Raw genomic sequence first — 15,023 nt, forward strand, 5'->3', positions numbered from 1 at the left:
CTCTTCCCATCTTTCTTCCTTTCCCTTCTTTTCTCTCTCTCTCTCTCTTCCTTCCTGAGTTAACAGATCTTGTTCATCTTGTTTAACTTAAGAACAGCCCTGCTGGATCAGGTCCAAGGCCCATCTAGTTAAGCATCATGTTTCATACAGTGGTCCACCAGATGCTGTTGGAAGCCTACAGGCAGGAGTTGAGGGCGTGCCCTCTCTCCTGCTGTTACTTCCTTGCAACTGGTACTCAGAGGCATCCTGCCTTTAAGGCTGGAGGTGACCTATAGCCCTCCGAGTAGTAGCCATTGATAGACCTCTCCTTCATGAAGTTATCCAAACCCCTCTTAAAGCCATCCAGGTTGTTGGTTGTCACATCTTGTGGCAGAGAATTCCACAAGTTGATTATGCGTTGTGTGAAAAAGTACCTTGGGTTGTTGGTCCTAAATTTCCTGGCAATCAATTTCATGGGATGACCCTGGTTCTAGTGTTATGTGAGAGGGAGAATAATTTCTCTCTATCCACTTTCTCCACACCATGCATGAATTTATAAACCTCTATCAAGTTTCCCAGCAGTCATCTTTTTTCTAAACTAAATAGCTCCAGATGTTCCGTTTCCTGTCCTTCAACCAGTTAACAGTCCACATATGTACTTGTCCCCTTATCCCATGACTGCTACGTTTTCTCAGGAGTCTTTGATGAGAAACTTTGTCAAAAGCTTATTGGACAGGTATACTATGTCAACTGGATCACCTTTATCCACACACTTGTTGACACTCTCAAAGAACTCCAAAAGTTTCGTGAGGCAAGATTTACTTTTGCAGAAGCCATGCTGGTTCTCCATCAGCAGGGCCTGTTGTTCTATGTGCTTTACAATTTTATCCTTGAGGATGCTTTGCATCAATTCGCCCGGAACAGACGTTAAGCTAACTGGCCTGTAATTTCCCGTTTCACCCCTGGATCCCTTTTTGAAAATCAGTGTTACATTTGCTACTTTCCAGTCCTCCGGTACGGAGCCTGATTACAGGGATAAGTTATATATTTTTTCAAGGAGGTCGGCAATTTCACACTGAGGTTCTTTGAGGAGTCATGGATTGATGCCATCAGTCCCTGGCGATTTGCTAGTTTTCAATTTTTCCATCTAATTTGCACAGTGGCAGCCTCCTTCTCCTGAAGGGGCTCTTTCCTCTCTCACAATCCCTCTATTCGCAGACTGCTGCTATCTATTTATCTATCTATCTATCATCTGTCTATCTATCTATCTAGTCTTCTCTCCTCTACAATCTTCCCACCAGTAACATTCACATTCCAACTGACCTTAACCATCACTGTCTCCTCTTCCCCATCTGCATATGGAACTCCCACTGCCCAATCACCACGGTGCCCCTGCTCTGCTACTTCCTACTGGAAAAGTACTGTGTGGGCGGGGCTTGCCACACACCATTTGCCACAGACCACCTAAGCAGTTTATATAGATAGATAGATGCAGACTCACTGAGGCAAAAATGAAACTAATCTGTTCAGGTTGGGCACTTAAGCTCCACAGCTCTGACACTTTGTAAAGGAACTGCAATGTGGAAGCCAAGACGATGACAATAAAGAAATAACCTTCTCCTGGGGTGGGGGGACAAAAAGCTAAAATGCTTATGGATGGATGAGAACTGATGAAATCGGAGAAACATTTTATTGCTGAAGGGAAAGTTCTGAAGCTCTAAAAGCATTCTAGCATTCTGCTGAATTGATGGTCAAAAATAAACTGAGGAAAACAGGCTTTCTTCTTGCATTTGAGTGTAGCATGAGATGTCATCACTCAAAGGCTGGGGCTAGAGTTCTCTCTTAAGTTTAGAATTTTGAAAAATACTGCTTTGTGAATGAGCAGATTCCGTAAGTGTGACAGAAGAAACCACAAAGAATTATCAGCTGCCAAAATGATCATAGTGGAAGAAACCGCACACTTCTACATATATTGATATTTTAGCATTTGCGTAATAACCAAAACGTGCACATTTACTAACTTCATGAAGCAGACATGACAAATTTGAGAAAAGATCACTGCTGCTCACTGAATATTAGAATGAGCAATTAACAATAATGGTGAATCTTAAAGTACTTATTCTTAAGCATTTATTCATGTATTTTGTGATTCTAAGGTAATGAAATTAACTGCTGTTTCTACAACCTACCTGTGACATCTAATGGACGCTTTTTAAGAGCTGTAACTACAGGTCCATCTTTCCGCCGTAGCAAGGGGCTGCTACGTCTTTCAGCAACCTTTTGCTTTAATCTGGATCGCAATTTGAGATTGGGTTCAGATGCTGGAAATAAAAAGGGGGTCAAGGGAGAGAAGAGAAAAGAAAAACTTATGGTATACAAAAGAGTTTTCCAGTAATAATACCAGCCTGAAACAAAATACACTGGTTAAATGTAAGGTGTAATTGCCAGCCCTAACTGCTATGTAAAAAACACAATGCTTAAGGCAGTACCTAGTCACCCACATCTTATACGGTATTGTTGTTGTTGATTCGATTTCTATACTACCCTTCCAAAAATGGCTCAGGGCGGTTTACACAGAAAAATAATAAATAAATAAAATGGATCCCTGTGCCCAAAGGGCTCACAATCCAAAAAGAAACATAATCATTATGCAGGCATTTCGCCACAACCCATGATGCGGTGGGCATCTAAGTTGATTTACATAGAGGTAAATAGGTGGGTGAAGAATGGGGAACAGGTCTTTTCTGTGGTGGCATCCTACCTGTGGAATAACCTCCTCAGTTATCTATGCTGGTGCCCTGGCAAAAACATTTATATCTGCTCAGGCATTTTAATTAGTTGGCTAACATAGCACTTACACTAGCAATAGCACTTACACTTATATACCGCTTTAAAGCCGGAGCTCTCTAAGCGGTTTACAATGATTTAGCATATTGCCCCCAACATTCTGGGTACTCATTTTACCGACCTCAGAAGGATGGAAGGCTGAGTCAACCTTGAGCCCCTGGTCAGGATCGAACTTGTAACCTTCTGGTTACAGGGCGGCAGTTTTACCACTGCGCCACCAGGGGCTCTAACATGCATCTGAAGCACAGGTACTCATATTTCCTCACAGGTACAGACAATTTCCATGGATAAACCCTTTTACCAGAAGCACTTTGTGAGACCTGGAAGTTGGTCGCTGATGGTTGTACATGCCACAGAGGCCTACTTCCAGGCTTGCACAGAACACTTCCAGGCAAAGTGCAATCAGTGAAAATCATCCCCACTCACATAGGTGCACCCACACTTCAGAAACATGGACGCTAGCACCATACATGTACCTATTTTCTTTTTTTGCATATGTGCACAGAGTAATGTTAAGATGTTGAGCGGTGAATTGTTTTATTGATTTTGCTCTTTTTGTGATTTTAGAGATTATTTTATATTTTAAAATATGTTTATTTAATATGTCTATGTTTTAGTGCTGCTCTTAGATTGATTTTAGTTTGATTTTTTCTTTCACTCAATATATGATATGATATATATGATATGATATATTTCTCCCCTGCCCCATTAAAAATGTTTTCAGAGTACAATTTATTGTCAAGATACAATTGTCATAATGGAAAACACAAAAATTAAAGTTGAACACAACATAAAAGGCAGCAATAACCCAATATAGGATCAGAATCCTTACAGGATAATTAAAGAAGTCAACTATATACTCATAAAACAATCTTAGAAGTCTGCTTGCAACTGGAAGCAGTATGTCCACTAGTAGCTCCCCTCATGCTCAATAACCCCCTCCCCTACAGGCCCTTCCTTCCCTACATCCCATGCTTTTGTCAAAGGCTTCAGCAACAACTTTTCATAGCACTCAGGGAACTGTAGTCAAAAGGAGAGGAGGTACCTTGCACTGGTGTATGTTGTCCAATCAACCCAATGAGTTTACTTCCAAGAAAGTGTATGTGGGAATGCAGCTTAGATTTTAAAACTTTTATTATTTTTATTTATTACATATTTCACATATTTATCACTTTCTCCAAAGCATTTAGTGTCATGTCTGTGGATTTGTACCCATTTTATCCTCAAAACAAACCTCTGACGATTGAAAGTGACAGCTCCAAAGCCACTCAATGAGCTTCATGGCTGAGAAAGGTGATTTCACCAATCAAGGCCCAACACTCTTATCCACTACACAACAATAGCTCTCCTTAGGACAGGCTGTGGTATCTAATAAGTATCCAAACTTTATTTTTTTAAAAAAAGAATCTAAAAATATCAAAGGACATTATATCAGGCAGAAAACGTGTAACAGCATGACTCCTTTTCCCAATTCACAGCATATTAATAACCACGTTTCATGTTTCAGTGTACAAATGTTTAAAGATGCCACAAAATCAACTTTAAATATAAAAAGATATAAAGATTTTGCACCACATTCTTCTTGGTGACATTTATGATTTCTTCACACTAGTACTCTCTGGAGAAACAAGAATAAAATTCCTATCGGGGGAAACCTTTTTGGTAAATTTTGCAATCAGTTTATGTACACCTGATAAATTTCTTTGGGTTTTCTAGAATTACGAATGTGCTTTATACTTAGTCAAGAAGCAGGTGGTAAGAAAAGCAGGCTCTTTTCTTACAGATTCAGATTTAGTTTATTAAAGTCCAAGACCAGAAAAACAAACAGGAAGAGAAACAAGGGGGAAAACGTGGAGTTACAGAAAACCAAATACAGCTTATACCTTACAAACATTTACAATATTAAAGATACACCAAATCAATACTTGGAGACCAACACTTCTCCAGGGAATCAAATTACAGATTTAACCATCTGACTCCTAATGGAGCAGGTCCTGGTGCAAAATTTTGCAACATTAAGAGTAATGTCCGTGTTGGAGTCTGAAAGAAGAAGAGGGGTATAAAATTTATTTGATCTGTTTGGAAATTTCTTTAAAATTGAGATTATAAAAAGAAAATGAATGTCTATAAAACTGGCAATATAATATCATATGGTCCAGTTTCAGCCTCTCCCATCTGGCAGGGACAAATCCAATCCGCATAAGGAATTTGGAGGCAAGTGGCGCGGCGGGGAAATGCTTGACTAACAAGAAGAAGGTTGCCGATTCGAATCCCCGCTGGTACTATATCAGGCAGCAGCAATACAGGTCTAGTATCCCTTATCTGGACAGCTCCTGACCAGCAGTGTTCCGGATTTTGGACTTTTCTGGATTTTGGAAACGTCCGATATATTCTGTAGTGAGGTGGAACTCTCGTGAGAGAGCATGAGAGTTCCAGGGGCTACAATCAATGGCGGCGGCGAGGAGGAGGAGGCAGATGGCTGAAGAGGTGAGCGGAGGGAACAGGAGGTGCCAGTGGCGGCAGAGGTGGGTGAGCAGTGGTGCTGGGGGTGGGCGAGCGGCGGTGGGACAGCCTGGCCCGGCCTGGCCCTGAGGGAGGTGGCTTGACCGCATTGTAAAAGTGAGTTGAGGTGCTCTCCCCGCCCCCGCCCGCATTGTGTCCAGATTTTGGAGCATTCTGGATTTTGGGTGTCCGGATAAGGGATACCCGACCAGTATAGGAAGATGCTGAAAGGCATAATCTAATACTGCACAGGAGGAGGCTATGGTAAAACCCTCCTGTATTCCACCAAAGAAAACCACAGGGCTCTGTGGACACCAGGAGTAGAAATCGACTTGATGAGACACTTACCTTTTTACCCGTCCAGTACATAACCACTGATGGCATTGCATTAAGCTGGGCTAAGGTGAAAGTTCTCCGGTACTTTGATTGTAAAGATACTTTGCTTTAGAATAGCCTAGAGACAGCAGGGCTGGGGGAGACAGTCTGCAACTCTAGAGTTTCTCCTCTAAAAATCTCATCCAATCTAAATGGAAGCTGTCAACCGGGGTTAAAGGGGCCAGTCCCATAGGGCAAAACTTGGGTTTGAGCCAGGAATTGATCTTATTTAACAGGTTCATGCCTCCAGTGAGACTGGCCCCATACAGAGAGCAGCACTGGGGATATAAGCTGCCATATACTGAGTTAGACCATTGGTCTATCTAGCTCAGTATTGTCTACACAGACTGGCAGTGGCTTCTCCAAGGTTGCAGGCAGGAATCTCTCTCAGCCCTATCTTGGGAGAAGCCAGGGAGGGAACTTGAAACCTTCTGCTCTTCCCAGAGCAGCTCCATCCCCTGAAAGGAATATCTTACAGTGCTCACATGTGATCTCCCATTCAAATGCAACCAGGTCAGACCCTGCTTAGCTAGGGGGACAAGTCATGCTTGCTTTGGAAACTTCAGTAGTTTTAAGAAAAATTATGTAGCCAAACTTGCTGATGTCCTGCAAAACCAAAACAATGTTTTCAAAGAAACATCTGTGGATTTGTCTTATTTATTTATTTAAATTTAATTTCTATGCCAGCTTTCTACCAAGACAGTTTACAGTTATTTTATACACACACACACACACACACACACACACACACTAGCACTATCAGCAAATTTTTATATTATGCTTTAGTTTACTACTCATTTAGTATGGAGTCTATCTGGTGCATCAAGTTTGCCCTTCAAAAGGTGTCTCTGTGATAGTTTTTTTTAAAAATTCTTAGCAATTTGCTACATGCATAGAGTATTTTTTTAAAAAAATTATAAAATGTCCACCAGAAACAAAATGGCCACTGTGCATGCGCAAATTGTCTTTGCGAGGCCCTGGGCCATGCCAGGCCTCGCAGAAGCCATTTGTGCATGTGTGGCAGCCCCCAAAATGGCCACCATGCCAATTTATGGAGGCCTGAAAGAGCAAAAAAATAACAATGCGGTGGTCCACAGCAGTAATTTTAGAGGCCAGCGGGAGGCAGTGTTCACGGACACCCCCCACCCGGCCTATAGGATTATTTTAATTTTTTTTAAATTCACGAACTGGCTGGAGGGGAGTTCTGTACCAGTCCCGACGAAACCGGGGGGAGGGGGGTTTGGTTCAACTCCGAACCCCCGGACCAAACCCCTAAACCCCCATACTGGTTTTGCACATCCCTAGTGCTGTTCTACACTTTCTGTTCACAGCTAAAGGTGTTGTCCTCTTACAGAAAAAATGGACCTCCTTTCAATACTTGAATCTCAGGGTGATACACAGCTGCCACAAGAAATGCAAGTTGCAATCCTTGACAGAATGGCATTGATGCAAAGCCTTGATACGCCTCTAGTGATAAGCCACATGTAAAAAAATGAGCATTGACTAATTTCCTTGACTAATTACAGTTTGAATACAAGTCGTATGATGAAGCACAAGTTGTGTTTGATCAGTATGATACTAGGCATCACTGAAAAATTCAGCTCATACCGCCAAACAAGTTGCATGTGGTATGGCAATTGCCTACCATACTGAAGATGGTACTAGGATCAGTGTCCCTGAAAATTTTGCTGTCACATTTTCAGACAAAAGCAGAGTTAACTGTGTTTGGCACACAAGATCCTAGAAAAATGTAGAAAAACAACAGCATATAGTTGTAGCATGGTGAACAATGGTGGCAGCTGCTCATTTATTTATTGTTTGAGTTATATACCACCTTTCATAAAATGTATCCCAAGGCAGTTTACAAAAGTTACATGAAAAGTTGTATGAAATCACAGTAAAATACTAAAATCAATTAAAACCATAAAAGCATAAACACACCAAAAGCAACGGTGATAAAAACAAAACATAGCAACTGAGTAAAAGGGTAATATTTTTTTTTAAATGTTTAAACAGAGGGGAACACAAACACAACCGTACAAAAAGGGAACAGCACCAAGGAGAGGAAAGACCAAGGAAGTACAAGCCTTTTAGCGAGGAACACGAAGGACAGCCTGCCAGGAGCAACACAGGACTATAAGAACTGGAGTGTGGTTATCCCCGTCCGGCTCTATAGGACCGTCTTTCTAAATAGAAATTTACATAGTCCTGCCCAGGAGCATGTGACGAGGATAACCCAATGAGATGCCTTGATAGCAGCAACCGAGAAGGGAGAATGGCATCCCCTAAGGGGTAAAAGCCTGAACAAATAAAAAACATTTTAGCTGTTTTTTATAAGCAGCCACAGATGCCAAAGAATAAGCACCCACCAGGAGAGCATTCCAGAGACTGGGGTCAACAACAGAGAAGGCTCTGTCCCACATGCATGACCATCAAGCCTCCCTCAATGTCAGCACACGGTGCAAAGCCCCCTCCAATGACCTTGTTGAGTGGGCAGAGACCTTTGGGAGCAGGCATTCTTTCAGATATCCAGGGCCCAAACCATGAAGGGCTTTAAAGGTAATAACCAGCACCTTGAATTGGATCTGGAAACAAACTGGCAACCAATGCATATATTTCAAAATAGGTGTAATACATTCCAACTGAATTCTCCAAATAGAATTCTAGCTGCTGAATTCTGCACCAAGTGAAGTTTCTGGATATTCTTCAAGGGCATGTAAAGTCCATTGCTTGATGCTCCACACAGAAGGTACTCTGTGCAGTACCTTCTGAAGCAGGCACCAAAATGATACTTCATGCAGTTGATGCAATTTCAAAAAGTGTTACATTAATCCACATTTACTCACCCAACATAGACAATGTCATTATTCACTTCAATAATATTTATTTATTTATTTATTAAACTTCTATACCACCCAATCTTTTGTCTCTGGGTGGTTAACATAAAACAATTAAAACACATATATAAAGTTAAAACAATGCAACAATTTAAAATCAGCCATAAAATTAAAAAGACAGTTTTTAAAAGCTGGGAAGCTTAGGTGAAAAGCTGGGTTTTCAGATGTTTTTTAAAAATTGCCAGAGATGGGGAAGATAGTATCTCAGCAGGGAGTGCATTCCACAATCTCGAGGCAGCAACCGAGAAGGCCCATCTCTGTGTAGCCACCAGACGAGTCGGCAGTAACTGGAGATGGACCTCCTCAGATGACTTCAATGAGCAGTGTGGCTCATAGTGAAGAAGACACTCTCTTAAATACCCAGGGCCTAAGCCGTTTAGGGCTTTATAAGTTATAACTAGCACTTTGTATTTTGCCCGGAAACCTACTGGCAGCCAGTGAAACTCCATCAGCAGAGGAGTAATGTGGGCTCTCCAAGATGACCCAGAGACCAGCCTAGTTGCCACATTCTGAACCAACTGAAGTTTCTGGACTACGTACAAAGGCGGCCCCACGTACAGCACATTACAAAAGTCAAGTCTGGAGGTTATCAACAATTGTACCACTGTTTGGCAGTCACTGATCTTGAGAAACGGGCACAGCTGGTGTATCAGCCGGAGCTCTGGCCACTGCCTCAACCTAAGAAACCAAGGAGAGGTGTGGTCCAGAAGTACTCCCACACTGCGAACCTGTTCCTTTTGGAGAAGTGTGACTATGCTATCCTATGCTATGCCAACAAACATTTTGCATATCTGCCACTGGCTGTAAATAAAAGGTGTGTGGGCGGGGTGGGGGGGCAGATTTCTCTTCAACCCATTTATGATGCATTGGGGTCAAAAAGGGTGGTTGTACTACCTGGTTTTCATTCCATCACTCATTGTGATACAACTGCTGGAGAGGAGAGCTGGTCTTGTGGTAGCAAGTATGACTTGTCCCATTAACTAAGCAGGATCTGCCCTGGTTGAATATGAATGGGAGACCTGATGTGTGAGCACTGTAAGATATTCCCCTCAGGGGATGGAGCTGCTCTGGGAAGAGCAGAAGGTTCCAAGTTCCCTCCCTGGCATCTCCAAGATAGGGCTGAGAGAGATTCCTGCCTGCAACCTTGGAGAAGCCGCTGCCAGTCTGTGTAGACAATACTGAGCGAGACAGACCTATGGTCTGACTCAATATATGGCATCTTCCTATGTTCCTATAACTGGTGGTTTTGCTGAAAAAGGCAAACTTTATTGTTGGAAGGCTTTGCAGCACTCAGATGCAAAAATTCTAAAAGTCTGTTTAAACATGGAGAAGCCAAGATGGCGACCGGTTAACAGCTTGATTCACGAGCTCCTGCCCCAACCTGGGCTTGCCCCCAACCCCCTGAGCATGCCTTCCAGGGGCTTGCCTCCCGCAGGGGGAAGAAAAGATCTCGCAACAGCCCTGCCAAAAAGAGTCAGGCCAACGATACTGGATGACGCATTGGAAAGAAGAAACAAACTAAGCTCGACTCCTTTCTCCCCTTATCAGAGGCAACAGCAGGAGAGGCGTACGCTCTGAGTACCAAGAACAGATTTATGGCTCGAAGCACAGAGGCCCTCACCCCCTCAGACAAAGAGGCTTCTTCATGTAAGCTGGCTATTAAACAAGGCACACCCAAGCTGTCGTGGAGAGCTACTCTTAGTAGCTCCCCAGATCAGAGAGATAGTGGCCCAATACTTTCCAGCCATGCATCCTGCCCCTCATCTGATCTAATCACTCAACAACTCAGTGACATTTGCATTATCTCAACAGAAAGTCTGATAGCCATTCTCGGCCGGAAAAATATTATCACTGAAAAACGGACAGTCTGAGGCAGGCTTTTGACCAATTTATAGCCCAGGAACATCAAGGGGTTAAAAACTCCTTGGAGTGTGTCGTCACTAACCCCGACCAACCCCTCCCTTCATTTCTGTCTTCACTTATTCATGTAAGATGCCACCAGGCTTCTTGGGAAATAATCGCCAAACAAACTTTCAGCGTGTGCTTCAAAACAATAAGAGTTCCTAGAAATCCCTCATAGTGCTCATCGTAGATGGACAAACCACAAGGAGATAACTCGCTCACTGTCCTACTTTTCAAACACACAACCAGAAAACATTCACTTAATCTCGTACTTTTTTCTGCCAGCTCGTCCACACTTCAGAAGGCTATTCCTAACCTTTCAAAATACAGAACTGGTGACAAAATTGACACGCCAGCCAGGTCGTTTGCTTTCTTATGGCTAAAAACTTACTCGTGTTTTTGCAGACCCTGTAATTAGATATCTTATCTCTGATTGAGAGATTAATAGCCCTACCTTTAAACCCATTAGCTTCAAGAACAATAAATCTCCTAGCTGTGGCAAAACCAAACAGGCTACTACCAATCTCACTGGGGAATTCCAACTGCATAAAACCATTCAGGATGAAATAAAGCATTTTAAAAATCAACTGCTTAAAGTAAAAAATAATACTAAACCCATGTTGGCTCTAACTTTGCAATCAAGAAATGGGGAGAACATCACTTACGGATTCAGACTCTGACATGAATATTCAGCTCCCAAAAGCAATCTCAAACCACTCCAGCTATGCAACCACAAAATCATGCTATGCCTCTGCCACTCACACTCAGAGTAAAAGAAAATTGTCAGTGCCTTTGGCAGATCTGTGTTCAAGTTCTGAAAGTGGTAGTGAAACGGATGATGCAGAGGGGCCTCCCAACAAGCCCACCATCAACTGGAGTGACTGGCCTTCTAGACCATGTGCGTCAGTCCTGCAGACACCTGGCATCATAGAAAATGTGAAATCTTCCCCTGACATTGCAGTTCCACTCCGGCGAGCACCCAGGTAAAACCCACCCTGGGGGGCAAAGTGCCCATGCCCCTCAACAGCCTTCAAGAACCCTCTCTCACACCTGCAATCCTCCCAAGTCATGAAGCGGGCAAGGGACCTCTGCCAGGGACCACTGCCTTGCAAGAACTGCACCCTGGAATGCTACTCACTAGTGATCCACATTTTGACAAGATCACTGTGCTACTGGTCTCAGGCAGCCTGTATGAGGCAGCCACCTTAGGGAAGAGTCTCCATGCCCCCACCATCATCTCCACAACTTGATGAGCCACAATCCATCTTGGATGCCCCAGAGAGTTTATCGCACCCCCAGTTCCATTTGACACCCAACCTGAGCCACGATCAACTGGAGGACAAGTCTCCTTTGGGACAGTCATTACCTCAAAAGCATCAACAGGTGCATACATCCCTGGATGTAGGCCAACTGACAGAGGTAGGGGCCTCCGCATTGCCCCCATTGATTCAGCCCCTCTCTGTAACTGAAGAGGACACCAATACACAAGGCATGGATCCAGGAACTCTCCTTGATATCAAGCCCCTCTCTGACACCTTTACCACGCTAACCTCTCCAGAAGGCTTGACTGCGTCACAGGGACAACCAACCCAAACTGCAGAGATTTCTTGCCAGGGAGGACTGAAGCTCATAGAGGTAGGGGCCCAGGAACTTCTAAGTACTCTACTTGCTATCTCCCTTCAGGACTTATGCCTCCCATATCAATCCTGTGTGGATCCATTGACATCTGAGGATCCCCCCACACAACCACTACTTTACAGTTCTACACAATGACCAGCGTAAAGTCGGCCTTTTATCGTGGAATGTGGCTGGGTGGAATTCCTCTGTCACAGACTACTCCTTCAGAAAATATCTCACTTGCCCCCAGCACAGTACCTCCAGTGACTGTTGCTGGTGTCTATTTCATGTTTCTTTTTAGATTGTGAGACCTTTGGGGACAGGGATCCATCTTATTTATTTGTTATTTCTCTGTGTAAACCATCTTGAGCCATTTTTGGAAGGGCGGTATAGAACTCTAATAAATTATTTATTATTATTATTATTACTATAATTTCTTGTTTACACAGTCAGACAGGTGTTATTGACTGGTTTGTTTTATCCAAACATCGAGTCCTTCCCAAGGAGCTGGGATGGCTGAATTTCATTGTCAATTGTTATAGATATTGTCACAGAATATAGGCTGTTCCCAGTAAAGCTGCTTTTTGCAATTGGCTGATGATGATTTCTGTGGCCCCATGGTGTTGAGGTGCTCTTCAAGGTCTTTTGGAACTACACCCAGGATTATTTTGGTCTTTTTCTGCCACAGCCTTTCAATTTCAATTTATAGATCTTTGTATTTGATGAATTTTTCTATTTCTTTTTCTTCTATTCTGCTTTCCCCTGGTATTGCTATGTCGATTATTTTGACTTGTTTTTCCTTCTTCTCCACTACAGTTATATCTGGTGTATTGTGTGGCAGATGTTTGTCTGTTTGTAGTAGGAAGTCCCATAATATTTTTACATCTTCATTTTCTACCACTTTTTCAATTTTATGGCCCCACCAATATTTGGCTACAGGTAGCTTGTATTTTTTGCAGATGTTCCAGTGTGTCATCCCTGCTACTTTGTCATGCCTTTGTTTGTAGTCAGTCTGTGTGATCTTTTTACAACAGCTGATTAGGTGGTCCACGGTTTCATCTGCTTCTTTACAAAGGCGGCACTTGCTGTTTGATGTTGATTTTTTGACTTTTGCTCTTACTGCATTTGTTCTTAGTGCCTGTTCTTGTGAAGCCAGTATTAAACCCTCTGTTTCTTTCCTCAAGTTGCCATTCTTAAGCCATTGCCAGGTCTTGGTGATGTCTGATTTTCCACTTATATTGTGCAAATATTGACCATGCAGGGGCTTATTTCAACATTTTTCTGCTCGGTTCTTGACTTGTTCTTTCTTGTAGGCCTGCTTTGTTTCATTGGTGTTGAATAGTTTCGCATTATTGACCATTTTAAGTGCATCTTCTTCACTGTCCTTGATATATTCTTCAAGGCCTCTTTTCTCCTCCTCTACTGTTTGATGGACTTGCAGCATTCCTCTTCCACCTGAGTTGCGAGGGAGGTAGAGCCTATCTATATCACTGCGGGGGTGCAGAGCATGATTGATGGTCATGATTTTCCTGCTTTTACGATCTAGCGTCTCTAGCTCTGCCTGGGTCCAGTCTATTATTCCTGCAGTGTATCTGATAACAGGTATAGCCCAGGTGTTTATGGCTTGTATGGTGTTCCCGCCATTGAGTTTGGACTTGAGGATTTTTCTAATTCTCCTGATGTATTCACTTCCCATTTTTCTTTTAACTTCAGTGTGTGCGATGTTATCACCCTGGAGAATGCCCAAGTATTTGTAAGGTTCTTTCTCTTCCAGGTTCTTGATGTTGCTTCCATTGGGCAGTTCTATTCCTTCTGTTTTTCTTATTTTCCCTCTGTTCATTATCAATGCAGCACACTTGTCTAGTCCAAACTCCATTGCTATATTGCTACTGAATATATGGACAGTGTTTAGCAGTGATTCAATTTCTGACTGGGACTTTCCATACAACTTCAGATCGTCCATGTACAGCAGATGGTTGATTTGACTGGATGTTTTAGATGTTTGGTATCCGAGGCCTCTTTTGTTTAGTATTTGTGAAAGTGGGGTCTTGGCGATTACAAACAATAGAGGGAATAGTGAGTCCCCTTGGAAAATGCCTCTTCTAATGCTAACCTGTCCAAGTGTCTCGCCATTGACTGTTAACTGTGTACTCCACCTGCTCATTGGTTTTTTTTTTATAAATATCTGAATGTTTTTGCTGACACCAGTTGTTTCTAAACAGTTTAGCATTCATGTGTGAGGCAATGAATCGAAGGCTTTCTTGTAGTCAATTCATGCAACACTTAGATTGGTTTTTCTTCTCTCGCAATTTTCTAAAATCATTTTGTCAATCAGCAGCTGGTCTTTTGTTCCTCTGGTGTCCGGGCAATTTCCTTTCTGTTCAACTGGAAGCTGTTTGTTAGTTAATAAGTGTTGCATCACTTCATCTGCTATTATTCCAGTTAATAATTTGAACATGGTTGGCAGGCAGGTTATTGGTCTATAATTACTTGGAACTGCACCTTTTGCTGGGTCTTTCATTAGGAGATGAGTTTTCCCAGTTGTTAGCCATTGTTCAATATCACCGCCTTTCATAATGTGATTGAACTGTTTTGATAGTTGCTTATGAAGGCTTGTTAGGTGTTTAAGCCAAAAGCCATGCAGTTCATCGTCGCCTGGAGCACTCCAATTTTTAATTTTCTTTGCTCTTTCACTTATTAATTCTGGTGTTATTAGATCTTGCATTTGTTGGTTACATTTTTTGACCTCTTTCATGCAGCCTGCTTTTTTATTATAATCTATAAGATTGTCCCATAATTTCCCCCAGAATTGCACTGTTTCTTCTTTATTTGGTGTTTCTAGGTTTCTTGCAGTTTCTCCTTTGGTAGAAACGTCTCTGATTAGACTGGAATTGGAGATTCTGC

The 15,023-nt window shown here is 42.5% G+C and overlaps 1 protein-coding gene across 8 annotated transcripts in view; it reads right to left on the bottom strand.

The window, feature by feature from the left end:
- The window catches only part of HDAC4 (histone deacetylase 4), a 321,662-nt gene that overhangs the window by 137,681 nt on the left and 168,958 nt on the right, over positions 1–15,023 (bottom strand). For all 8 annotated transcript variants that reach the window (XM_053283223.1, XM_053283225.1, XM_053283224.1 and 5 more), the window contains one exon: positions 2,169–2,300. In XM_053283223.1, the coding sequence (XP_053139198.1) occupies positions 2,169–2,300 (132 nt within the window). The remainder of the gene's footprint in view (positions 1–2,168; positions 2,301–15,023) is intronic.

The sequence above is a fragment of the Hemicordylus capensis genome, chromosome 1 (genome assembly GCF_027244095.1).
Source record: "Hemicordylus capensis ecotype Gifberg chromosome 1, rHemCap1.1.pri, whole genome shotgun sequence".
NCBI lineage: Eukaryota > Metazoa > Chordata > Lepidosauria > Squamata > Cordylidae > Hemicordylus > Hemicordylus capensis.